This window comes from Pieris rapae, chromosome 13 (assembly GCF_905147795.1).
Source record: "Pieris rapae chromosome 13, ilPieRapa1.1, whole genome shotgun sequence".
NCBI classification, from domain to species: Eukaryota; Metazoa; Arthropoda; class Insecta; order Lepidoptera; family Pieridae; genus Pieris; species Pieris rapae.
In genome coordinates this window covers 8,597,856-8,625,042 of record NC_059521.1, presented here as the reverse complement: position 1 = coordinate 8,625,042, position 27,187 = coordinate 8,597,856, and the positions used below count along the sequence as shown (strand labels likewise).

Below are 27,187 nucleotides of genomic sequence, written 5' to 3'. Positions count from 1 at the left end.
TCCTTCTAAACATTCATTATAAATGCAATGATCCCGATTATTGGCTTTAATTTGTAATAATCTTATGGTTGTATAAAGATTTTTGCGGAAACTTCATAATGATAAAGTGGGCCGGTCACGTAGGCATGTTAATTGGTCGCAATGACCACTGCTCGGTGACCATAAAGAGAGCAGCGTGGGTAGCCCGACGCTCCGTCTAAAACTATGACCAAAACCTAGACCCCTACCTGTTCCAAGCACATCGTCAGTTTCACCTTCACCTCGCAGTAGACGACGAGGGGAAGCAGGTCGTGTTAAACTGGTGCATGCTGTTGATGAATGCCTCTTAATATTGTCTCGTTTTCCTTTGATGTGTTCATTCACAAATGCGGCCGCAGCGGTAATATGAATATTGAAAGTTATTAATATTTGAGATTAGTTTTGTTTTAAAGTATGTCGTCATTCAATATTATAAAAATGAATAATTCTCGTTCGTCTTCGTAGTTCACATATTATATGGTTAAAATATTAGGTTAATTCAAGGTGTTAAACACCGGAACATAAAGTACCTACTTTGGAGAAATCAGGCATAGCTGTGTTTACTTACTAATATGGGATCCTTCAGGATATTCAGAAATGTCGAAACTATACAATGAAATATAAAGTATAATTTTATTGTACTTTATATTTTATTGTCGCTTCCGGGAATATGAAATTACTTGTGAATGTAGGAGGCAATATTATAAACTCTTTTTGAATGTTATATTTCATGTTCATTAGAATTATTTGCTTATCTATGACTAAACATCTGATTTAAAAAGGAATTAACTAGTTACTTATCTGAGGTTTACATTGTTATTCTACGTATTGGCATATTGACTCATATCGTAATCATAAGTCATTACCAAATATTGTGTAATAAGTACCTGCTGACATGCCAAATAACAAATCAAGCAGAACGCCTTACCACACACTGATAATCACCTTATGGAATAACATAGTACTGCGAATAAAAGGAGTTTCAATATGAATAACTATTTACAACATCCTGCCGATTCCTAATTCTAACAAAACAGTTATCTCCAAAGCTTTTTTCATTAAAGCACCGTCTATTTTGGTCGTTGTCCATCGGGAACTAGTGATACGCGGCTATTCCGAGCAGGGCAGGTTTTCGGGGAATGTCAACAAACCAACGGGCTCTCATTCAATGAACTCTGCAGAGCGCTGTTCAACGCCGGTGGCGGACCGGTCCACATAGCTATTCATAAAAATATGCTCCCAGACATTCAATGGACTCGACGACTGTCGCTTTTTCTAACTTCTAATGCCGTAAAGGATCACGTACTCAGATCACACTACTAAAGATTATTGAATGAAAACTCAAACGATTGATGCCTTTACAAAAAGAATTCTTTTTTTGTAAAATTTAGTTGAAAAGGTAATTCGTTCGATTTTCATAGCCGCATTCAAGCAGGTAGGTATTTTTTATTCATTTCCTAAACAAAATCGGCGGCGTTTCTTACGATTTCATTATATATAAGAGAAAACACTTGGTAAGTTGAACCCGATACACGTATTAATTTAAATGGCCAATTAATCAATTTCACAGCCCATGAACGTAATCTTAGAATTGATTTTATTCAATCAAATTAAATGATACAAATTGTGCAAGTAAGTGGCGCCAGTAGTTACCTGATATATGATTAGTTCAAACTAATATTATTTTTTTTTTAGCAACATGATACTACCAAAAGACGTTGTTTAGGTTGTTTCATATGGGATGTCGAAAATCAATTAGCAAGTGTTATCTTACAAATCTTAAAAGCGGGTCAAGTTTGTGAGAACCAATCTTAAGTTAAAAAGTATGTTTGTAAAAGGCTGTTAACCTTTTTGTTTTGAAGCCTGAGGATCGGGAATAAAAAACATGTATAAAGATTTAGTTTCGTATAATTTTCTTTTAACAAATGATCAATAGAAAACTGTATAATTAACAATGTAGCATCTTAACAGATATTTCAAAATTATTAGCGATGTAGGTAATATTTTACATATACTTTGGAATGTTTATATAAACAATCTCTTAGGAATTGACAATACAGCATGGTACACAAGACAAAATTTTATACAGACTCTGATAGATTGGTCCTATAATTTGTCAACACATGAAAGCCATACAATGGTAGAGTGGTCTAGAATAAAAAACACCAATTTATCAGATCCTGTACTACTGTCACAGCCTATTAACAAATTTACTATATTTTTGTGTCATCCCCTCAGCCAAGCCACCATTATACAAAGACAATAAATACAATTAAGAAATTTTACAATAGAATATTATTGACAATAAATGATTTATTCAAATTCTATATTTCATTTATAATAAATTACTATACAATACACAATTATGAATTTTTAGTTGTTGCGGTAAAAAATTAGCTTCAAGCAATAGGGACAGACTGGCAATTGACAGTGAGGTAATGACATTTAAGACACCATCCAATGTTATACAATTTTTACAATTATTGAGATTCACAATGAGATTACATAGGACATATGATTGCGAGGCCGTGCTTAGCAAGGTTTTATGGATGTAACCGTTAACATGGCAAATCCGTGCGGCTGATCAATGAATTTTAACTAAATAAAGCAGTCAATAAATAAATGTTTATAAATATCTAATAAATACCTACAGGGGCTATATTTACAAGAAGCCTTTTCACAAGGGCTGGTCTCCATCATTAAACGAATATAATACAGCTCTATCCCAGTGGGATATCAGGTATAAATTAAAAAATAAAGTAAAGCTGCCGGCTTAACATGTATTACAAAATTAATACTGACACCAGTAATATACTCTAACCGTGCGATGGAATGTGCTACAGCAATAGGAACTGAGCTACTCGCTGCCTCACAAGTATCGAACTTCATCACAACACAACAAGTAATAAATACAATATTGATTTACCAATATAAATGGCCCAGAGACTCATACAAATGATCACCTTTGCAATATACAAAGGTGTTTTTATACTGGGACATAGATCTATCTATTTGAGTATAAATGCTCTGCAGACTTTACAATAAGGCCCATTTACTAAACATTTACTACAATACAAAACAATAACATGCAGTGGAATCAGGTAGCAAGTGTCATCACTCTGCTCAATCATTACTATGATGGACATATTAAACTGAATTCTTATAATAAACAATATTATATTACTACATGGAATGAGATTAGTTATCTTGTTTCAGCAGAGTGAGTACCCTCTAACCTGTTATACAACCCAACAATACAACATAACAACTTCTAATACGAGCGAGTAGCTTATAGGGACATGGTCATTGCCCATCTCACTAGTCCAACATACAACATTAAACAGAACCATGTACACATTATTCACAAACACAGCTGAAGGAACAGAAATTTGACAATTCTCAACTTCAGTTTCGGTATATACAAAAGAAATTCCTCAGAAATAAATTATATGCTTCGTAAATTAATTATCACATAAATTTTCTTACTCCCGTTCGATCCACATAACTTAACACATAATCTAACTATATGTACATGTATGAACAGAATGTCTATAGAGTAGGAGCAGTGCAGACCGGCAGCTGACCCCGGGGCGTCGCTACAGCCACCAGGTGCACCAGGCCGCGCTCAGCCGACGGAGGCGCTTTGCCCCGCCGGTGCAGCCGCACCCACGCCCCGAAGCAGACTAGAATCGCAAGGAACACGGCCACAGTGGCGCCGCCGGCGATCGACGCCGTCTCCATCATGAGCTGCCGGCTCGTCAACACATACGAGTTATCCAAGTCCTTGAACTCGCACCGCTGCCCCACGTAACCGTTTCGGCACTCACAATTATAGATAGGACTGTCCGAGATCACTACAGTAAAGCACACTCCACCGTTGAGGCAATAATACTCCGAGTAGTCGGGCTCGCACTTGAAGATGGGGAAGGTGACGTTGAGACGCGGCTGCGGTTGCGGCTGCGGCGGCGGGCGCTGCGGCCTCGCAGGCCTCGCGGGCCGCTTCGAGATGGAGCTCGAGCAGGCGCCCGCCAGCGCCCAAGCTGCAGACACCACCGCCCACCACACTACCAAAGACTGCATTGTCCGCTCGCTCCGGACGCTCGGCGCTCGCGGTAAATACACGATTTTGACATTGGACGGTGACTTATACGAAATCCGAGAGGCGATGACATGACCGCTTTCGAATTTCGAACTCGAACCCTTCGCTCGCATCCGCGTCGGCGGTCCGCCCAGACATGTTTCCTGTGTCAACTTTTTTTAACGTCGACGATCACTCGCTCATGACGGAGGCGCGGTTTCTAGCGCCCGAGATATCTCCTCGATTCCACCGTGGGCATGTCGAAAGTGAAACACGATTCAATTATTGTACACTGAGTTCGTAGTTAAAAATTATTCACGGAGCACATACACACAATGTCCCGTTCGAAAGTTTACACACAAAATGGTGCTAAGCGGAACGAAATCGCACTGCGCTCAACGAGTTGTCTGTGCACGACTGATGGAAGGCGTCTACTGCATCCGCCATCTGCCGACGAGAATGAATGCGGTGAACTCAGACGCGAGTCGTTTGTGTGCGCAACCTGTCCGTGTATAGATTAGTTGTCGGTGTGTGTACGCACTGCGTCAATGTGTGAATATATTTTTTTCTTTTACGAGACAAAGAGATAAAAAAAGTCCCATTGGTATAGCTCTTACAAGCAATACATACCTAGTTTTTCGTTGCGATTTTAAACTTTATTGCTTTAACCTTTTTTGAGAAACCTTGATCAGGTTCTGGAGCATATTGTTTGTGTTTTAAACTTGTTTTATATTATAGCTGCACAACGAATAAAATGTTGATAAGAAACCTACAACAAGACCCAGTCCTAAATACCAATTAATTATCGTAGTAACTAGTAAGCAATTAGTAGGTACATAGGAACTGTTAGGAATGATTAGGTAACTAAGTTTATATTATATGAAGGTGTTTTTGACTAAGCGAAGGGATACGCTACACTAAATCTACACTAAATCTTAATCTTAAACACTGATTAGAGGGTTTTTTAACTTAATATGTCTGGACCCTATGACCTAAATGAGATTATGGACCTTTTTTGCCTTGGTTTTTACGTTTATACATTATATTATAACATAGTAATGCCATCACCATGGCTTGTTTTGAAAAATTAAAATGTGGATACTACACAAACTTTTGTCAAAATTTTATGGAAGACCAAACATTTAAATAGATTTATTGTACCTATTGTCATGATCGGTTTATATTTGTTGCAATTAAGTGGTACCAAGTAAATTTTTACGGCAGATTAGAGTCTGTGATTTGGTTTTTGCTAGTTAAAGTGAATTAATATAAATGTTACTAATATTGGGTATAAAATAATATTAAAATAAAATGTATAGGTAGTCTCTTAAATTTGGATTGTGAATGCTCAAAAAATACAGAAGCTATAACAATATTATAAGGAGACAATTTTATTTTTAATTTTCTTGAATATTTTAGTATTTATTAGTCCTCATTAATGTAAACATCAAGCATCTTCTGTCAATATTTTATGCCTTAAAATATTACTAATATTATATACCTTTTTAGTACCAAATTTAAAAAAACACCCTCAAACATTTTTTATTTTGATAGAAGGCATGAAAAAGGCAATTTTATCCAAAAAAAATTGGCGAACCTACCTAAACCTATGATTTTTTTCCATTAGATATCAACAAAAACATGTTTGTCTCTTTCGTCAAAGCATTACTATATTCGTTGATAACTTTCTCGACAGATTCTCTTTCTCTATGGTCCAAGCTATCGTATATGACAACTGCCACTATCAAATATGAATTATGACAGTGAACAGTTGCCAATAATGAAGACAATTAACTTTTTCTCATTGTTCAAAATAAAATGTAGTGATCTGTGTTTGAGTTTTACTCACAATAATCAACATTTTTCATGTAAAAATACATTGAATATTTTGAATGTAACTCCAACATTAATTACATTAAAAATGTCCGAATCCTCAAAATCGAAATCTTCTAACTTAAATGCTACACCTACCTTGCAATGTAAAGATCTACACGAGTATCTTAAAAGTCGGTCTTCTCAGTTTTTGGAGACTCTATACAATTACCCTACAATTTGTTTAGCAGTGTATAGGTAAGTACAATAATTTATATATGGATTAATTCTGGGTTTAAATAGCAGTTTCTAGTGAATTGTAATTAATTTTTGATTTTAATTCTTTAAGACTATATTTATCTCTTTCAGAGAATTGCCAGAACTGGCTCGACACTTTATAATTCGCCTTCTTTTTGTCGAACAGCCAGTCCCACAAGCAGTTGTTGCATCGTGGGTCACACAAACACATGCTAAGTATATAAGTTTCTAATTTCAAACTCATTAACCCTTAAAGGGTTTACTGTTTACATTATGTAAAAGGAATATATATTTATTTCCTTCAATAAGTGGAAATAGTGAGAGATTTAAATGTAATTATAATAAGATTTAATTATTTACTCCGTAACAATTTTTAAAATAATGTTTCTACACAAATGACTCTTATTAACACTTTGTTTTTAGTGTGCTTAAATAGCCTATTGCTGACAATCACTTCATATGAAAATAATGGTATAAATACATATTTTTATCTATAAAATAAGTTTTATTAAAATATGTTTTTAATTAAGGGAACAAAGCAAAGCTTCTGAGGCATTATCAGAACTGTCAGTATGGCATGAGGCACCTATACCTGGAGGCTTACCGGGATGGTTATTATCACAGTCATTTAAGAAAAATTTAAAAATTGCTCTTTTGGGTGGGTAAGTTATTTTTTAAAATCTGCTTACTATTATACTATTACAGTGTAATGCGATAAGCATTATGTTGCTAACACATTTTGCCTAGTTAACTCAGTAGATAGAAGGAGTTATCTTATACACAAAAGTTTTCATAAATGGATTTTTATAGGACAGGAGGCAAATAAGTAGACAGGCCAATGGAATTAGCACTTGTTTATAAAATACTTCCATGTTATATATTTTTTTAATTCATTTAATAAAACATTATGGTGGATGAATTGTGTAAAACTATCCAATAAACCTTTTCTATGAATTTTTCTATCCAAACTCATTTTGTTTTAAGGAAAAAAGTATTAAATGCGTAATATTGTGTTTCAGTGGCCGCCCATGGAGTATGTCTCAAACCTTGGAACCAGATGGCAAAGCCAGGGATGTAGCATTCTTAGATGCCTATGCACTTGAGCGATGGGAATGTGTTCTTCATTACATGGTTGGCAGTCAGCAAACAGAAGGAATTAGTGCTGATGCTGTAAGGATATTGCTTCATGCCGGACTCATGACTAGGTACAATATATTTGAATCAATATTTTTGTAAAAATAATCATAATAACAGTACAAATCAATTATTACACTTGATTTGAGCTTGTTTAAATGAGCAATATTTTCTGTTAAATTTTCTATATTAAACTGTAAATGCTTATGAATGTCAAATAAAAAACATATGTTTTACAATTTATTAAAGTTCAAAATTAGTAAGTACATATTTCCTTTTTTGGAGAAGTTGATAACTAGGTGTTTATTGTGTGTTAACTGTTTATATGTGATATTATTTTCTATTAAGAAATAAAGATATTTATCTAGGAAGAAAGTTTTAATTTTAACTTATTTAATCTGTTGATTTTATAATTTAAAATACCAGTTTTATTTATATGTGAAGTGGCCCCAGAGTCACCAGGCAAGTCAATGGCACCGTTTCATTTTAACTCAAGTGTAGTTGAATATTATTTAGTAGTAATACTCTCTTTCAATTAACTTCTGTTTATGCCATAGCTGCTATATTATGCTGATAGAAATAGATAAGTATAAGCCTAAGTGAAAAAAGTTCACCAACCATATCATACCAACAGTTGTATTCCAACTTAGAAACCAGTTTCATCAAAATCAGCTTAGTAGGTTTTGGGGAGTATTTGAAGGATCATGTATAATAATAAATTTACAAAATTACTTTTATTGCAACTTAAAATTATTTAGAATTTCATTAGAGACTCCTCGTCTTTGTCTCAAATTCTTTGCTTTATCTACGCTTTCTACATTTAATATTATAAATCGGTGCAGACACTGCATACTTTGTATTGTGTTTGTTGGTAATAAATAAAAAGTAATAAATGTTAGTTGATATTCAGTAATTTTTAATTATGTATTTATTTATTGTCACTTGATAAGCAAATAAATAGGTATCTTAAGGTAGTAGTAATTTAATATGAAATAAAATTTAATTATTTTTAGAGATGCGGAGGATGGCTCAGCGGTTATAACCAAAGCTGGCTTTCAGTTCCTTTTGCTCAGTACGGCTAAACAAGTAAGTTTAATTTAATTACAATTTTTAAATAATATCAGCGTAATACAAATATATTGTTTAACTAATTTAAGTACTCATGTACAATATTAGGGGACACATTATAAGGCACATCCACAGATTACAAAGTTGAATGTTATAGACAATAGAAATGGTGCCACTTTGAGCATTAAAGAATGAAATCTCCTGAGTGATATAGACTAGTAGAGAGAAAGAAAAGTTCGTAGCAAATCTTGAAGATCCAGCAACGCAATCGCGACCAGTCCCTTTGACCCCTGTGCTATAAAAAAATCCTTCAGAGATTGCGTCGTATGGGATTTTATTTAATATATGAGATTTAAGTACTTATGTAAATAAATTTCAGGTATGGTTATTCCTTCAACATTATCTACATACTGCGGAGAAGAGGAATCTGAGTTCAGCGGAATGTTTAGCTTATCTATACCAACTCAGTTTTAGTACTCTTGGAAAGGTGAGTTAACAGATATTTCATCAGCTTTCTTAAGGCAGTTTTTACCCCGTTCCATATGTGAAATCAGCCAACTGCAGTGTTTCCGAAAGAATTCGACTGACAGTTCTTCAAGGGCGTACCAATTCTTATTCACCGTTTGTCTCCTATTACACAAAAAAAATGAAACAATAGTGCTAGTTAACAGTGTGTTATTTAATAAAAAAACATTATTAATACATACATACATTTTATATATCAAAAATTAATTTTAAAAACTAAACTTCTTTAAACTGAATTGTCTCTTTCTATCACGCTATAAACAGAATTTGATCGAAAGAGAGAGTATAACTACTGAATCTTATTTAACTACAATTGAGATAAAAATACCAATGAACCGGTGCCATTGACTTGTCTGGTGCCTTTGTGGAACCCCTCTTCATATTCAAATAAAACTGATGTTTTAAATTATAAAATCAACAGATTAAATTAATTTAAAATAAAACTTTCTTCCCAGATGAATATCTTTATTTCTTAATAGAAATATAACGAATACAAAATTACTATATTGAATATAATTATAACACGAAATACAAAAAATTTAAGTATATACCAAAGGTTGTAGCGCCAATGTTTTTAGTTGTTGTGTTGACAATAAAATATTAACAAACTATATTTTTTATTTATTTCAGGATTATAGTACAGAAGGCATGAGCAACAATATGCTAATGTTTTTACAGCATTTGAGGGAGTTTGGACTCGTCTATCAGAGAAAGGTATTTTTATGTTTCTTTACTATATAGTGATTTTTTATACCTTTTATTTAGAATTACTTCAAAATTCATGTTTATAAACAATAAAGTAAAAATTCCATTTTGTAAGCTGTGGTAAGAATTTAAAATGATGCATGTACATTGTTTTGACTATGTTTAGTCTAATCACAAATCAAAACGACCCATTATCAGTTTTTCTTTATTTCCTTAAAATTTCAGAGAAACAAAAAAAAAATACCGTCAAATCTCTGGCTTAAAGTGTAAATTAGTAGCAACTAATGAACGCGATAAAATTATATAAATTACTTTATTTCTTTGGCCATAGGTCAGAATTTGATAAATGCAATTGTAACGATACTTTACAGGACAAACAATTAAATTATTAAGAAATCTTGAAGGATTATTAAAATATGAAACACTCAATATATTAATAAGTCATCTGAGCAAAAATGTAATTATTATCTGATCTATGACCACAGATTTACAATCTTGTAAGATGCTCTTTGCAGAATCCAAAAATGACCAATTTTTTGACCTTTACAGCGAAAAGCGGGTCGCTTTTACCCCACGCGTCTGGCGCTGAATATAACCTGTGTTCGAGATGGTATAGCGCCGTTGGAAGCCAAAAGGTCCCAAGGGTATATAGTCGTTGAGAGTAATTATCGACTTTACGGCTATACGCAGAGCACATTGCAAGTCGCACTATTGGGACTCTTCACCGAGCTAATGTATAGGTAAGATTAGTGATAAGCTATTTCCAAATGGCGGATATAAATGACTTAAAATGTTTTATTACTTTATTGTAGTACTTTAGTATATTATTATTGCGGTCGTGTCCTGAAAGTGTATTAGTAGAGTATTATTAGTATGTATAAGTATTAGAGGGGGGGGATAAAAAAATATTTACATATATTTTAAGAAGTCATATTGTGTTTACAAACACTGTTTTCTCGACTCGACTGCACATATTGTCCCCTACGAAGTATATATGTTAGTAACGAGTAAAATCAAGAACTGCTGGAAAAAATTATATAAAAAAATCAGTTTTTTCCAATATCAAAATTGTTGAATAAAAAAAGAAAGTAAATACCCAGCCGTATATTATTAACCTTGAATTATCTTACATTTAATTCACGAATTATACGATTCTTTTCTTTTAATACACTTGTCTATGGTTTTGTATTTATTTTACGTATGGTTTTGTCTAATGCTAGTAACGTTTTAATGACAGTATTATTTTTTTATAGGTTCCCTAATTTGGTGGTCGGAGTGATAACTCGTGAATCAGTGCGTCAGGCGTTTCGAGGTGGAATCTCTGCGCAACAGATCATCAAGTTTCTGGAGCAGCATGCACATCCACAGGTGATTTGACCATAAAAAATGTGATCTATGTAAAGATGTCAAAAGAAAATATATACTTCTCAAAAATCACATAGATTTTCCATAACTCTGACATTTCTCTAGAATTCAATAAAACTGTAAAATATACTATCGTGATTGTGGCCTATCATTTTACCGACTTCAAAAATCGTCGGTGAATCGGTGATTAGTTCCTGTATTTGATAGTGTATATTTAAATATTTACTTTGCCAAGCATACGAGCAAAATTACGTCTACAACTTTTTGTGAACTTAATGTCGATAGGTGTATCCTCAATTGGGGAAGTTTTAAGTTTCATCATAATCGGTTCAGTCGTTTTAGAGGTACACACGTTTCTAGAAAGGACATGTATTATTTAGCTAGTGACACATAAAAACGTAGAAAATTTCATAACATCACCTTAATGGCTGAAAGTCTTCCACAGTCTGTTTCACAAGGCGCGTTCTTTATCAACTCCCGGTACGGGAGAGATACATCCTCCAACTATTCAAACTTACAGTGAACTCCCGCAAAGGCCGGCAACGCACCCACTAAAAATGGGTGTCCATGGGCTGTGATGTCGCCCTTTATGGTTACTCTTCAAGCCGTTAGCTTCCTCTTATATTAATAAAAAATGGCGAAATTTATTTATAACCATTTGGGTCTTTTTTTTTAATTTCTCTTACTCCAAAATTTTATTCAGACATTGTATTAAATATAGAATAATATACTTATTTATTTCTATTATCACGCCTTTTTCACTTGCTACAATCCTGACATCTCATACCTGATGATAAAGTAAATTTTTGACCTGTTCAGATGCTGTGTGCTGAATCTGGTGGTATCCGGACATCGTCGCTTCTCCCGCCAACAGTCGTGGATCAAATAAGACTTTGGGAGAGTGAGAGGAACCGCTTCACGTACACCGAGGGAGTGGTCTACAACCAGTTCTTATCACAGGTATGGTGTAATTTATAAATTAAGCTGTTTTTTTAACAATTGGTTAGTAAACATTTCTTAAGTATTCGTTCTGTTAGTATAATTCTTTATTACGTCATCTGGCCATCTTTTCTTTTGTCGTCCTATACATCTGATTTTATACTGTGCTCTAGTTATACGACCTGCTCATTTCCATTTCAGCCTTTTATGAGTTTATCTGTAATTTTCTTTTGTCCCGAATATCCAGGGTCTGTGGAGGAATATTTTTTAGTTTATTTTTATTATTATCGTAACTGTAACTTAAATGATTGATATTATGCTTATTTTGGAATTATCATCATTAATATTTAATAATACCAATAAATAAAAATATTTTTTTCTCAGGCTGATTTCGTAGTATTACGAGATTATGCGCGTACGCAGGGCGTACTAAGTTGGCAGAACGAGCGCACTCGTACTATGGTTGTGACAAGACCGGGACACGATGACGTCAAGAAGTTCTGGAAACGCTACTCCAAGTCCTCATAGACCAAAAATGACAAAATATGGAGAAAATTAAACACTAGAGTAATAAAAACTGATGTCTACTTATAAAATACCTAGATTAAGTTGTATATTGTAAATAAATTTTTATATTAATATTATGGTTTTTTTTAAGTCCTCAAAATTTTACACTTAACTCTTTTTTCGTCTCTTTCTATCAAGTTACGCAGAGGCGATGATAAAAATTGATATAAAATAATAAAACTTACTACTTTAATTTACGGGTTAAAATATAAACCTGCAAGACAATTCGTTACCAGGTTTTAAAAAAATTGTATTCCGTTAGTAATTAACTAATTAATCATGTAAAGTTTTCCTTGCAGGGAATTGTAGTGAAATAAAATTACCATTATGCCTTTGGATTTTATTAATACAAAATATTATTATATTTATTTAAACTATGGCTGAATATCAGCAAGTAGGTGGTGGGGGTGGTTTAACGGGTGCCAACGCTGCGTACAATTTTGAAATGGCCGACTGAACCATCCGCTCTAACGCTTCATCATTGCTTGTTACATCCTGGAATATAAATATTTTTATATTAAGTGTTGTTCATAAACATACTATAATCACATTATTTGAAAATATAGTTATTTAGTATCTTCTTTGTAGATTTATTATTACTACGGTCCAATAAATGATGATCATGTACCAACCAGTATATGATCACTCCATGTATTCGTATATCTATATTGTATTTGTTTATCTAAAATATATACACACTGTATATGTGTTAATAAAATCTGCGTTTACTGCAAGACGTTATGCGACAGATCTTCCATCTCAAGTTCTAAAATGTAACCACTAAACGAATACATCAACCAATAGCTATTACAAAAATGTGAAACATTTACAAAAGTTTAAACAATCGTATCAATTTTATTCTCTCTCTTTGACGATTTGATTGTTTAGTTTGTAATAGTTTATCTCACTAAATTAAAAATAATTTTAAGTTTGAATTTCAGTTTTTCGTTACATGTGTTTTAGTTTTAGTGAATTACTATGTTTCTTTAACAATTTCCTAGTGATTTCATCCTAAAACCAATGATTTAAGTTTCTGTAGTGCACAATTACAGAATAGTTAGTCTAATCTGAAATTTTCTCTGAGATGTTTCTAACTTATTTAATAAAATATATAATTTATAATTAAAAAAATAGCCAAATAATTTTTGTTATTTTTAAATAATGTTAAGGTGCTTGCTAAGTGCTTGTGGCCCTGGCTCTACCTACCTCTTCTACAGCACTGGTCATTCTGCCACAGACCATAATCAACAACAACAATGAAGATTCAGAGACAATTCTATGTTCCGAACTCTATGGAAGTATAATTTACTCTGATGTATGTGATGACTCACCAAGGCCAGAAGATCAATATCCGCTCTCTTGCCGTTCACCTCCACGTGTAACTTCTCGCCCTTAAACATCTTCGGCACTGAGTCCTCTCCGAACATTTCTTGAAGCATCTCTATGACGCACTCCTGTTAAAATATAGTATTTTACTACTATTAACGAAGGTATGATTTCTTGACCAGTGTTTGCCTAGAGGCTATTTGCCCATTTGGATGCCCATGAGATGTGGTGCTGGCGGCGAATGTAAATCATGGACTGCGAAATGCACCGATATACATCCTGTCTCCTTTACCATACAATGTGCAGAGGTGGAGAACTTGGAGAAACTGATCGTGGTTGGTAATACAGAAGTCAAAAGATCACGTGGCCTTTGAATAAGCAAGTGAAAGACTCATCGTCCTCAGAACTGTACTCTGTCATAAGAGAGACGCTGTACAAAAACCGGTGTAAAGAAAAAATGATAGAGATGCTCCAGATGCTTTGTTGCTGTCAGAATTATACGGAATTAAAAATATGAGTATTTTTTTAAATATATTAATATATTGACTGTTCAATGACGAAATATAAAAATCTAGCTCTATACATGTAATAAATATAAATAAAAAACCAAACGTTTTACTAACAGAAGTAAAGGGGTTTTTGTCAACCACCTTTAATCAGACTCTTAGCTAATTTCAGTCAGAACTTAGACACTTATTTGTGAAATTGTGAGGCTTATAACTATTAATTTTCAAGTTTATGTTAATAAACTAAAATCTCTGTAAATAAATAAAACATTGAAAAAATGTTTTTATGTACCTTAAAGTGCATCCGGTCCAATTTGGGCGCGAGAGGCAGATGCGTGGGTTGGGGCATGGAGGCCGCGGCCAGTAAGGCCGCTACCACCGCATCCGCGTACATGTCTGACACCGGCTGCGCTTGCCACTGTTAACAACATAAACACAAGATGTTAATGACACACACTCCGTAGACATTGAGAATTGGAAAATTGTGGATGATGTGTTTTTGATTCTAAATCTTAGTAAAATTAAAAAAAAAAAACATTGGTGACGGCCATCCATACTTTATTTCAGATTTACCAAACACAGCAAAAAAATTCATAAAGTCGGTCATGCTGTTTCGATGCTGTAACATACCGTGTAAAGAAAAGTATTTTATACATAGATAATAAATAGGCGGGGAGGAAAATAAATTAAAATGTATATCAAATAAAATAAAAAAAACTGAAATTGAAATCAATCAATAATAAAAGTTGGCGTTGTTCATTCAATCGGCACAATCAAGAATAGAAACATTAATTTGGACCAAAGATTAAGTTGTCATGTCAAACACCCTTTAACACTCACTAACACACGCATGCGTACCCTTCCCCACTATCACACACAAATACACACACACTCACATACACAATCCCTTACAAACTTCCTTTTTGTTATGTATATGACTTGCTATGGAATGGAAGCCTGGTTATCCATATTACAGGTTCTTACCTAGTTTGGAAACCAGTCTCCCAATACTGTCACTATATTATGAATTATTATTGTTAATGTTTAAGGGAGAAAATAAATAAATAATTATTATTATATTATAAAAAAAAATTAATACCTCTAGCGTGATAACAGGCGGTTCTATGATCATGTCGAGGCACCCATAGAGCCTCCACCTCGTCTCGCTGAGGAACTCCACGGTCCCGGCCAAACGAAGCACGGCGTGACGCAGCACGGCATTGGAGCCCGTGTAATGGATGGATTGCCGTTGGACAACCTCTGATTGACTTAATTCTGTGTATTCTGGAATATTCATTTATTTGTTAGTATTCGAAAATAACAGTGCTTCAACACTTTGTTTTCGTCTTAGATTTCTGCATTTGAAAGTCAATGAAACAAAAAGCGACAGTAAAAAGAGACAGAGTATAATAAATTCATTAGATTTAAAGTAAGACAAAATGAGATAGAAAGATAGATATAATATAGATTATTGTTTGTGCACCTTATGGGGCCAAATCAATTTTCCAATTGATCTCATTGATTGAATCTCATTTTAATCTTTTACTAGATAAACACATAAAAATAGACCAATATAAAGGAATTTAATTATTATTATGTATTTATATACTCACTATTAAGATCTGAAGGTGCTAATATATGGTAATTAAAATTCCTTTTAACGAGAACACCCTGTAATGTGTCCCCGGGCTGTGGAGGCTCTACGGCTAGCGAACCCATTACCTAAAATATTTAGAGTTAATAAAAAAAAATATCGGCCAGTCACCTGACAGGTCACAAGTAAGTCAGTTCGAGGTCAACGTCCCTTGCCAGTGAATAAAATCTTCGTCTTTCAAATCCTTATAATAGTCATAGTCATAGTCATAATATCTTTATTCATTTAGGTAAATATCTACACTTATGAACGTCAAGAAAAACAAATTAAATTAATCGTAAATTTACATTTACCACCAGTTCGCAAGTCAAGGGCGTAGAGCGGGTAAGAAGAACTGGCAAGAAACTTTCCGCCACTCTTTTCAATCGCCAAGTTTTTAATACAAATTGTTTGAACTGGAGCAAATCAATCCCAAGGATTAGGTTCATTTAGGTTCATTCGTCACATTTATAAAAGGCTTTATTAATTAATTTACTTTTAACAAGAGCTTTGAATTTATTTAGTGTCGTGGACTTTAATTTCGACCAGTTTTTATCTAAATATATGTGGAATTTAAAAAAGATTAACACGTAGAACACTTGACGATTGTTTAGAAGTATGACGTCATAAAGACGGACGATGTTTTGCCTAAAGAAGCGTTTAGACAAGTTCTTGATATTATGAATTTATTTTTTTAACACGATTAAAATTATATATTAAACAATTCGGTTCTATCTAAGTATGTCTGCACTAAGACCTCATAGTCAAAATAACTTTATTTATATAGGTAAGCAAGTACATGTACAAGATGTTAAATTGATTCTAAATTTACACTTCCTACTAGTTCGCAAATCAATGGCGTTGAGCAGCAAAGAAGAACTGGCAAGAAACTTTTCGCCACTCTTTTTAATCTTTTGAGTCATACAAATTGTTGAACTGGAGCAAGGATTAGGATGATTTGGATATTCGTCAAACTTATTAAAATCTTTATTTATTTATTTAAGTTTTACAAGTGCTTTGAATTTATTTATCAATAATTCTCTAATTTCAGTCGGGAGTTTGTTGTAAAAACGAATACAATTTCCATATAAAGAGTGGCTTATCTTCTGAAGCCTGGTCGTTCGCTGTTTCGAGTATTATACTGGTGAAAGCCAATATTATTATATAATATAGTCAGGTACAACACGGTTATTAAGAGCTTTAATGAGGCTAGGCAACTTGAAGAGGAAGCGATACCTAGTTATAAAGTATTAATCTCTTAGCAGATTATAATACAGCAGAAAATAATTTTAAAATCAAAATAATTTTAAAGTCTATATAGCATACCTTTGCAGTTTTATCCCCTCTGAAAGTGAGGGCCAGTAGTTGTGTGTTCCTCGGCGTATGAACGGCCAGCCTCGATCTATGTTCCCGCTGCAGCGCTGCCTTCAGCCGAGACATCTCGTTCTGTTCTCCATGCACCAACACCTTGAAATCGAGGACTATTTAAGGCAACTAACGCCTGCAAATATAGTCACAAATTCTTAGTCGTCTTTAATACGAAAACAGCTTTTAAAAAACGTGCAACAATGTCATGAAAATTTTCAAGGGAAAAACTATCGCATTTAAACCTCAGACCTCTGTATCTGTGCCTGACACTGTCATATAAACATTTCTTAAATAGGCAAGTAGGTGAAACTTCTGTACCAGACACTGTCATATAGTTTTTTGTTAATAATATAATAGTTAAGTCGGTAACCCGTCTACGCCTAACACTTTCATATAAACATTTTGTTAAATAGGCAAGTAGTAGAACCTTCTGTAACTGTCATATATCAATGTTTAAATAAAAAATACAGCAATAAACCTAATATGTATTTAGGTAACTACGAAAACATACCAAACCTTTAAAATTGAAGACATGACCTTTCATCTTAAATTTCTATATTTTGTCAATACACTCACCACATGCGGTGGTTTCAATATATTGATGAATTCTGACGTTTGCTGGTAGTCTGTGTGCGCTGAGAAAGAGATGTAATCCACTGACATCTTCAAAGGCAGCTTTTGGCCTGACATCGTCGTGATCTCTTCAGGCTCCGATAGAATTGTCTTAGCCAAAGTTCCTTCCACACAGTAACCTATGGACATCGGATATACATATATATATTAACTAGCGACCCGCCCCGGCTTCGTACGGTACTTCGTACTAATACACTACAGAAAATCTGTGAACGTTGTATATAAAAATGTTTAATGTGGGTTATCCATAAGAGATAGACATATACCATTATGGACTTTTCTGTAGACCTTTTTAATGTGTACGATACTTAGTACATTATTTAGATAAAACTCGTAGGATTCAGCCTGCGTTTGCAATGTAAGCGGAAAAAATATAATTATTTACGACATCACATTAGAAACCTCAAAAATAACAGTACTTCTCCACTATTTAATAGATGTTATTATACATATAAACCTTCCTATTGAATCACTCTATCTATTTAAAAAAACCGCATCAAAATCCGTTGCGTAGTTTCAAAGATTTAAGCATACAAAGGGACATAGGGACAGAGAAAGCGACTTTGTTTTATACTATGTAGTGATATATATATGTATAGATAGTATACATGGATGTAGTATAGGTATTACATAACAACATATGGAACATTTAGATACACTACCCCACAGACTGTTTGCTTTTCCAGAATGAAAGCCTTAGGACTCAAATTTTATTATTTTTTCAATACTAACCAAATTGTTCTCGCCATTAAAACTTTCTCAGATTACAAGGAATAAATAATTTTGAAAAATACTCGAATAGGAGGGTTTTCCAGTTTTGCGTTTAGCAACATATTTCGCGATTTTATTTATATAAATATATTTTCCAACTTTTATTAACCACTTACCAGCTATAATAACACCGTTCTTAGGATCAGTACACCACGACTCGAAGAGTTCCCGGGAGAGTCCAGACTGCATCATTCCCGGAGACGCCATTATCACACAGGGTCCTATATCCTCGAAATGGTCTATTCCCTGAAATGCATTTATTAAACATGATTTATTTTTATTTACTTATAACCAACACACATAACATGCAAACACAGCATGTTTTATACTAAAAAAAATCCTTACAATCTATTAATATCTATTCTAAAATTTAAGTTAAGTAATTACTCACACTTGCGCAGAGCTATCTTTTTGAAAAAGATAGCTCTGTGCATGTGTCTCCAATTTTACATTCCTGATATCGATATCAACAACCACAAAGAAAGTTTTAGTTTATATTGAAATTATACCATAATAAAAGTTAACGCTTAAAAACAAATGAAGATTGGTAATAATAATTTTGGACATTCGTCAATGTTCCATCTTAAGGTGTGGTTACTGTGTCGTGCGTAATAATGTTAACAGTGAAATAATTGTAATACGCTTTCGCTCTTCAGTATTATTATATACATTGCTATAACGTAAATTTAGTTATTATTTACACTTATAACAACAATGTTTAAATCGTCAAATAAGAAAAAATTGGATTAATTCGGTATATAGGTATATGTAATGTATTTAATATCCTAGTAATAATAGCACTACCTTCTTGTAATGTTCCTGAAAAAAAATAATTTTGTTTTTACGACTTCGTTCGGTTCGGTTGGAATAACTTAGGGCGATTCATATGCCCCATTGTAGTGTTTGTACAGACATATTGTAGATGTCGCTAAGGTGTAAAACATTATACCTACTACGTTTCTTATAACTGATAAAAATTCAAAGGCCGCGATTACACGTTCTCGGTCAATGCTATCAATTTTTTCATATAAAGTGACCTTAAGATAATTTCATAAGACCAAAGATGATTTAAGTTTCATTCGCAGTAGTACTTTGTGTCATCTCTCATCATTCATTTAAATATATTTTTATTACTAATTAAGGTAAGCTATAATTTAATTCAGTACATGATGTTTGTACCTTTTGTGACCTCTGGCTAAGGTTTAAATACACTAAAGTGTGGGTGAGACATATGTGCTTATTAATTTTTCTTAACAGATGAACTTCGCATGATATGCGTCGAATTCAGGTCTTTGATGATTAAGGATATGTTAATGCGGTAATAATAAGAAAATATAATTTTGAACGAAAATCAGAGTTCAAAGTTGCGTTGCGAAAACTGCTTTCTTATCAACTATACAGTCTGATACCATACACATGATTTGAAATTTTTCGTAATTAAAAATAATAAATCCGCACCTCATACCATTGGCAAGAAAGTACCAAAACCGATAAATAACGTGTTATACAAACTGTGAAGTGTTATTATATGTACAATTATAAATGTATTCTACTTAACAATCAGAAAATATTATTAAATAATAATAGATTTTCAGCATGCTACCGGATTTCGTAAAGGAGCGACTGATAAAATGGCTAGAGGATCACCGCGAGTTAGTTGTCTGCGCATTTTGCTTGCCGGCCAGCTTCATGTTCACATTGGTTCTGCGCATACGCAACGCTGTGCGGCGTTTCAATAGTAGCTCACAAAGACACGATGTTGCGGTCAAAGAGATACAGTCTAGAGTAAGTTATTAATTAACTTATTTTCATTAGCGTTAATTAATTAATGCCATATTATAGCATTCTTTTTATTTTTGACAAAATAACGCCTATGTTAGATGAAACCAATCGTAAAAGAGTTTTGTAATCGGTCCAGTAGTTTTTCAATTTATTCGTCGTCAACAAACAAAAATATTTATCTTGCTATTTACTATACAATTAGTATATATTTATGGAAGAGCTGTGAACCAGGTACAGGCTGGCACAGGTATTTTTTACTTAAAAGGGTTTCCGAATCTTACACCTAGGAATGAAAATGTGCCTATGTAACTTAAAATTAATAAACCCTTTTTTTTATTTATATACATAATATACTAGGACCCCACGGTAGGAATTATTTAATACGTGAGAGCAAAATCGAACCAAAACGTTATCAAAGCCATTCACAAAATCGTGTACAAATTTGCAGGTGCAGCAATGGAAGAAGCAGCCCAGAGGCCTGCTATGCACATCTCGGCCCAATTGGTTATCGCTATCGACAACGTTCTTTCAAAAGCACCTACACCATCGTATTCCCATACCATTATACGATATTTTGGAGTTAAACGAAGAGGAGATGACTGTTCGAGTGGAACCAATGTGTACTATTGGAGATATTACCGAATATCTTATACCTAAAGGATATTCGCTTGCTGTGACCATTGAGTTAGTTGACGCAACTTTAGGAGGTAAGAAACGTGTTTAAGGTAAAGGCAGAAACAGAACTCCTTTGCCCCTGGAGGCTTGGCAGGGTCCGGCTTCATTACTTGTATATTCATAATAATAATAATATAGCCAATCGTTACAAAAAAGATTATAGACAGCTTATATTTTTTTACATTTTAAGAAATTATTTTATATATCCTGTTGTATATCCTATATCTTATATAAATTCAGTGCCGTCGATCGGAACCCCTTCGCGGGTAAAGGTCTCCTCCAACTTTCTCATTTCTTCTATCCACCTTTTCTTGGGGTGCCCTCTTGTTCTCCTAACTCCTTCTTCCCCTTGGTCCTTACTATAAAGTCTTTAAAGTCTATCTTTATCGGTGTATCTTGCTTTATGACCCACCCCGCCCATTGCCACTTCTGTATTAGGGCATATTGTATGGCATCTAAGTACCACATAAAGATTGGGAATTCCACTTTCGTAAATACTAGATTACTGACATGATTTTATAAAAATCTTTAATCCAAGTTTTTCTAGGTCTCGCTTTCGGCACGGGAATGTCGACTCACTCCCACAAAGCTGGCCTCTACCATGAAACAATTACGAGCTATGAAGTCGTTTTGGGTGATGGATCCTTGGTAACGGCCACCGCGAACAATGAGTACTCAGACTTATACAAAGCTCTGCCCTGGTCTCACGGCAGTTTAGGATTTCTAGTCGCGTTGACACTTAAAATAGTCAAAATAAAGCCTTACATAAAAATAAAATACACGCCAGTTACTGGACAGAAGAATTATTGTGATACATTAAGGGAGTATTCTGGTGCGAATGAAGCCAAACCCAAATACTATCCAGATTATATCGAAGGCACTATTTTCAGCAAGGACGAAGCCGTCATAATGACGGGAGATTATTCCGACTACGACCCCTTAGTTCCTATCAATCACTGTTCTAAATGGTACAAGCCATGGTTTTACAAACACGTCGAATCATTTTTAAAGAAAGGCGCAGCTGAGGAGTTGATACCTGTTAGAGATTACCTTCTTCGGCATAATAGATCTATTTTCTGGGTAGTCGAAGACATGGTATCGTTTGGCAACCACCCACTATTCAGAATTCTATTTGGCTGGTTGTTACCCCCGAAACCAGCGTTTTTGAAGTTCACTACCACACCTGGAGTACGGGCATACACTTTTACGAAACAGGTATTCCAAGATATCGTGTTACCTATACACGAACTGGAAAAGCAGATTGACTTAAGCACGGAGTTATTTGACAAATTTCCATTGCTAGTTTATCCGTGCAAAGTATTTGATCACGGTCCATCGTCTGGCCAGCTTCGTCGGCCGCCCTCTATTTATATGGTGCCAGGTACTAAATACGCAATGTACAACGATTTAGGGGTGTACGGAGTACCAGGAAAGGTGAAAGATAAGGAACCGTACAACCCAGTAGAAGCAATGAGAAAAATGGAGAAGTTCACAAGAGACGTTGGAGGTTTCTCCTTTCTTTACGCGGACATTTTTATGACGAGGAAAGAGTTTGAGGTTATGTTTGATCTGTCATTGTACGAGTACATCAGAAAGAAGTATAAAGCGGAAGGTGCGTTCCCAGACTTGTACGATAAGGTCAAACCAGAAATTGATGTATTTGCAATTGGCGAGAACAATGCGATTTTAAGTTAATAGCTGGATTAAAACATTTGATTACGAATAAATTTTTATGGCAAAATCATTTCATTTATTTTTTTAGTATCTTGAATAAGAAAGTTAAGCTGTCATCCGAACGATCCTTACTCGCAAACTCACGATTAGACAGTAGGTATGTAAGTTGAATAAAACGTGACCATATTCTAGAGCTAGAAGACCGGCAGTGGCTCTAGGCAGAAGATAAATAGATGCTTCCAAGTCAAGTCACACCACATGACAGCACCACACAAAAAATTCGCTCAAAGCTTTAGGGCTGATTGCAAATTACCGCAGAGAAAAAAATAAAAGTATCTTGTATCTTTGTTCCAAAAAACTTTACGACATTTGTGAATTATTCGGAAGCCATTACATACTTGTGGCGCCACTGGATAACTATCAACATCGACGAAACTGTATTTTTAATTAAGGAGCGTTAAAGTATTATGTAACGAATTTTGTGGGGGGGGGGGGGGGTAAATCGTTACGATGCGGGGCGGGGTTTGAATTATACGTAAATGGAAATATTATTTTCGACTTTCCCATACTTTACACAACATAAATGGAATCTTTTAGGTATAATCAGTCACCGAGTGATAATGAAACGTTTTACTATTGGGTACAGAAAACGTTACGTTACTAACTTGGGGGCGGGGGGGATTAAGAATCTCCAAAAATTGCGTGACGTAATACTTGAACGCTCTCGAATGTTTTTTTATAGAACAGGGGGCAAACGAGCAGGAAGCTCACGCTTTCTCTCAATGCCAGAGGGCTCTAGAGGGCGTTGTCGGCCTTTTAAGATTTGATACGCTCTTTTCTTCAACCTAAGTCAAATTGGTTCGAAAATACTTCAGCAAATTCAAAATTTATATAAATATTGTTTTAAATATGAACATAACTGACCTTCAAATTAGAGATATGTCTGAAGATAAACGGATTATTGACCGCTATCTGTCTTCGGATGCGGTCGTTCATAGCGTTGATGTAAGTCTGGTACACGGCCATACATTTCTTCGCGAGTGACGAAGCGTAGTATATAGGAATGTCTTGCAGCTCGGGGTGAAGAGACCAGTATTCATCTATAAGATAAAGAATCTTCTCAATGGACTTGGCTATTACATTAACAAATGATCATGAAACGGATACAGATATCTGAGGCCTAGACCTAAAAAAAAGGTTGCAGATCGACTGATTGAAAAAAACCAAATATCGGAAGGGAAAAAAAGATTGCTGTAACTAAAGAGTTTTAAGATTAACGCCCGAACCCAATAATTAATCCGCAATCTCAGATCGATCTCCTATCTGCATCCCAAACCAAACCCTACGAAGACAATAAATTTCTGTGCGTAGGATAGATGTAATTCTCTTCTTTATATCAAATAGCTTTTTAATTATTTTAAAAACTTGTGTAAGTTAAAATCTTCAGGTAGGATAATGCCACATTGAACTATCATTTTAATAAAAAGGTCTATCCACATACACCGATCGTACCTACCATCGATAGCTTGTATCGACAGATGGCTATTATAACCCATCGATTTTTTTCGAGCACACTTTTATTATGATGTCTATCTCAGATGGTCAATAATGGATTGAGAAGGTTTTTGGCCGTAAAAAGAACTTACAGATAATTTGTAATATGTGCTGCTTTTGTTATATGAATAAGTAAATTATATGACATTACCCAGTATAAGTAAAAGTTCCTGTGCGCGTCCCAAAGCAAAGACTGGTATGAGGCAACGCCCACCACGCATCACTATATCACTCACAAGACTTGTGAAACGACTCTCTCGCTCCTCGCGTTTTTCGTGTATATGTGTTCCGTATGTGGATTCCTTAAAAAAACATTGGACTAAAAATACATGACATAAAACCACCCCAATATCTATTCAGATTGCTTAAGATTATGATGCCCTGTGGAACATGGTGTAATGGTTGCAGCTCCTTACAAACGTTGTGTAAAACAAAAAAACTTCGCCATTAAAAACAGTGGCGGAGAGTTCATTGCCAGTTCTCTTCTGTTCTACGCATTTGATTTGAGAACTGACAGTAAATGTAAAACTAGATGCATTTAATGTATATTACTTTTTTTGACGTTCTTAAGTTTACATTATGTTATATGAATAAATGATTCTTGATTTTGACTTTGAGATAATACTACACATTTGTAAGTAACATTTTACAGATAATTTAACTACCCTATGTTAAATTATTGCTCTTTTTTTATTGTTATCTTTTAATTGAATATAAACAAAATATGTTTAGTATGGAATAAAGATACAGGTATCACTTATTCCACGTCATTTATTTAATTAAATTTGTATCGGTAGACATTGCTACTCGTCGGCAAAGAAGACAAAAAAACCGGTGTAAAAAACTCTTGGTACCTTAAAATCATTAATTATGACAAAGTGACTATGAAAAAAATGGAAAGATAAAACCAGAAGGAGAGATATACTGTCTGCTCTTTATTTGAATAAATAAAAAATAACTAACTGTTATCAATACATCAGGATGTACAGTGGGTATTTCAGCTGCCATTAAATGTCTGTCTTCTTGTCTTGAAAAATCTCCTGTATATAAAACCTGAAAATAGTTTTTACTTCTATAATTTGACATTCAGAAAACATTGATGCAAATGCATTATTTATACAGACCTCTTAAGTTCTGTATATAAAGAATATACAATCTGCGTCAAAAAAACCCTTCCTAAAATTTGTGTCAAGCGATTATAAATCCTAAGATCCTATCTGTATTATCCATCCCTATCATTATTAGTATCAATTTTTTTAAGAAATTTGTTAGTCAATGGATTAGAATTAATGGCTATGCTTTCAATTGATTTTAATTTAATATAGTTTTGCTATTATTACAACCAGTACTTTGGATTTATATAAATTTAAAGCTATTTCTTAATTTATTTATATTACCTTAACACCAGCAATTTCAATCATAAACATTGCAGCTCCAAGCACATGCCCAGCATTGTATGCCCAGAACCTCACTCCTCGCACATCTTTTTCCTCATGAAAGTTGATTGTTTCTATACGATCCATGGATCCTTCTAAATCAGACTCTGTGTACAACATCTGCTCTGTTGATATGTTGCTGAAAATTAAAAAGAAACAAGTACTAAACACAGCGGGTCATCCAATGTAATAAATCACTTAGACAAATTAATTATATCATCTCAATATTTAAAAAATTTGTTTAGCATTTTTTTATACAAAACATTTCAGATTTAAAAAAAAATTAAAAACTGTTTTAAGTGTAACTGTAAATTTTAACCAACACATACCTAACTTTAATATAATCTGATACAAGCCATCTGTAAATAGCTTTAGTTGCATGTGTCATAAAAACTCTTCCTTTAAATGATGTTTTTGTCAGAAACCAAGGTAATGCTCCACTATGGTCAAGATGAAAGCTGAAAATAAAAATTGTTAAACAAATATTATTTCAAGTTAACAAGATCTTTCTTTACATAAATATATTTAAAATAACATTAACAGTTTCCTTAAAAATCCAAAGATGGGTATATATGGACTTACTGAGATATGAGCAGTAAATCCACTTCATCAGCTTCAATAAGATCTACAAATGGCAATGCATCCATTCCTGATAAGCCTGGGTGAATGCCACAGTCCAGCTAAAACAAGAATTTGTTTCTTAAGCACAACATACAATTAACCTAACTTTTGATTAGTAATAAATTTAAATATGCATTCTTACCATTATTTTCTTCCCTTTAAATTCCAACATTATGCATGATCGCCCTACTTCTTGCCCAGCACCTCTAAAAAAACTTGTAAATTAGTAATTTCATCAGCAAGATGTTACTGTTAGGATATAATAAAGTGATTGTTTCTTAGTAATTGTTTAATAATTATTTTAAACATAATTTTACAAGATAGAGACCATCTTGAAAATTTATTTTCAATTTTTATATTTAGTTTAAAATACATATATACCAAACTCTTGCATGGATATTACTGAGAAATAGCAGATAATATGATTATTATTATTTTTGCTAACGACAACCATACAGCAGAAGGAGATCACGAATTTAAGGTCGTAAATAAGTAATAGATGATGAAGGAAAATTTAATAATATTATTATAAAAAATAAATTATTTACAAGGGTCGAATAGTTAGTTGATCACTTTCTTCATATGGTACAGCATCAACGCCTTTCCGTGGATTAGTTGTCATTTTTATATGAATTCTGTATTTATCAGTACAGTTTCATTTAGAGTACTAATAAAATGTATGTATTAGTTATTTGTAACAAACACCCGGTAATCTACATAAACAATGAAATAGGTTAAA

General features: G+C 33.8%; 4 protein-coding genes across 4 annotated transcripts; 2 read left to right on the top strand and 2 right to left on the bottom strand.

Moving 5' to 3' along the window:
• Positions 1-1,908: 1,908 nt before the first annotated feature.
• On the bottom strand, positions 1,909-4,794 carry LOC110995527 (pro-epidermal growth factor-like). Its single transcript, XM_022262731.2, has one exon. The coding sequence runs from the start codon at positions 4,228-4,230 to the stop codon at positions 3,568-3,570; it is 663 nt and encodes a 220-aa protein (XP_022118423.1). The 5' UTR covers positions 4,231-4,794; the 3' UTR covers positions 1,909-3,567.
• Positions 4,795-5,897: 1,103 nt separating this feature from the next.
• LOC110995525 (general transcription factor IIH subunit 4) lies at positions 5,898-12,541 on the top strand. Its single transcript, XM_022262730.2, has 11 exons — positions 5,898-6,166; positions 6,278-6,382; positions 6,697-6,828; positions 7,186-7,371; positions 8,314-8,386; positions 8,748-8,855; positions 9,524-9,607; positions 10,148-10,338; positions 10,852-10,966; positions 11,783-11,923; positions 12,287-12,541. The coding sequence occupies exons 1-11, from the start codon at positions 6,018-6,020 to the stop codon at positions 12,428-12,430; spliced, it is 1,428 nt and encodes a 475-aa protein (XP_022118422.1). The 5' UTR covers positions 5,898-6,017; the 3' UTR covers positions 12,431-12,541.
• A 253-nt stretch (positions 12,542-12,794) lies between these two features.
• On the bottom strand, positions 12,795-27,187 carry LOC110995530 (cleavage and polyadenylation specificity factor 73). The gene is made up of 16 exons (XM_045630806.1): positions 26,997-27,187; positions 26,591-26,654; positions 26,410-26,507; positions 26,157-26,285; positions 25,789-25,966; positions 25,355-25,444; positions 24,543-24,693; positions 23,762-23,937; positions 18,823-18,952; positions 17,879-18,054; positions 17,261-17,401; positions 15,915-16,023; positions 15,401-15,585; positions 14,594-14,719; positions 13,801-13,923; positions 12,795-12,964 (listed from the first exon to the last, which is right to left on the bottom strand). The coding sequence occupies exons 1-16, from the start codon at positions 27,068-27,070 to the stop codon at positions 12,857-12,859; spliced, it is 2,058 nt and encodes a 685-aa protein (XP_045486762.1). The 5' UTR covers positions 27,071-27,187; the 3' UTR covers positions 12,795-12,856.
• LOC110995529 (delta(24)-sterol reductase) lies at positions 20,276-22,912 on the top strand. The gene is made up of 3 exons (XM_022262733.2): positions 20,276-20,491; positions 20,937-21,195; positions 21,711-22,912. The coding sequence occupies exons 1-3, from the start codon at positions 20,303-20,305 to the stop codon at positions 22,856-22,858; spliced, it is 1,596 nt and encodes a 531-aa protein (XP_022118425.2). The 5' UTR covers positions 20,276-20,302; the 3' UTR covers positions 22,859-22,912.

What these genes read in the sequence shown, in the direction of transcription:
- LOC110995525 (XM_022262730.2), top strand. Translation starts at nt 6,018, where the DNA reads ATGTCCGAATCCTCAAAATCGAAATCTTCTAACTTAAATGCTACACCT. An exon ending in GTTTTAGTACTCTTGGAAAG is followed by an intron (nt 8,856 to 9,523) that starts GTGAGTTAACAG and finishes TATTTATTTCAG; the next exon opens with GATTATAGTACAGAAGGCAT. An exon ending in TTCACCGAGCTAATGTATAG is followed by an intron (nt 10,339 to 10,851) that starts GTAAGATTAGTG and finishes ATTTTTTTATAG; the next exon opens with GTTCCCTAATTTGGTGGTCG.
- LOC110995529 (XM_022262733.2), top strand. Translation starts at nt 20,303, where the DNA reads ATGCTACCGGATTTCGTAAAGGAGCGACTGATAAAATGGCTAGAGGAT. An exon ending in TCAAAGAGATACAGTCTAGA is followed by an intron (nt 20,492 to 20,936) that starts GTAAGTTATTAA and finishes ACAAATTTGCAG; the next exon opens with GTGCAGCAATGGAAGAAGCA. An exon ending in AGTTGACGCAACTTTAGGAG is followed by an intron (nt 21,196 to 21,710) that starts GTAAGAAACGTG and finishes AAGTTTTTCTAG; the next exon opens with GTCTCGCTTTCGGCACGGGA.
- LOC110995527 (XM_022262731.2), bottom strand. Translation starts at nt 4,230, where the DNA reads ATGCGAGCGAAGGGTTCGAGTTCGAAATTCGAAAGCGGTCATGTCATC.
- LOC110995530 (XM_045630806.1), bottom strand. Translation starts at nt 27,070, where the DNA reads ATGACAACTAATCCACGGAAAGGCGTTGATGCTGTACCATATGAAGAA. An exon ending in GATTTACTGCTCATATCTCA is followed by an intron (nt 26,286 to 26,409) that starts GTAAGTCCATAT and finishes TTTTATTTTCAG; the next exon opens with CTTTCATCTTGACCATAGTG. An exon ending in AGCACCTTCAGATCTTAATA is followed by an intron (nt 15,586 to 15,914) that starts GTGAGTATATAA and finishes TGAATATTCCAG; the next exon opens with AATACACAGAATTAAGTCAA.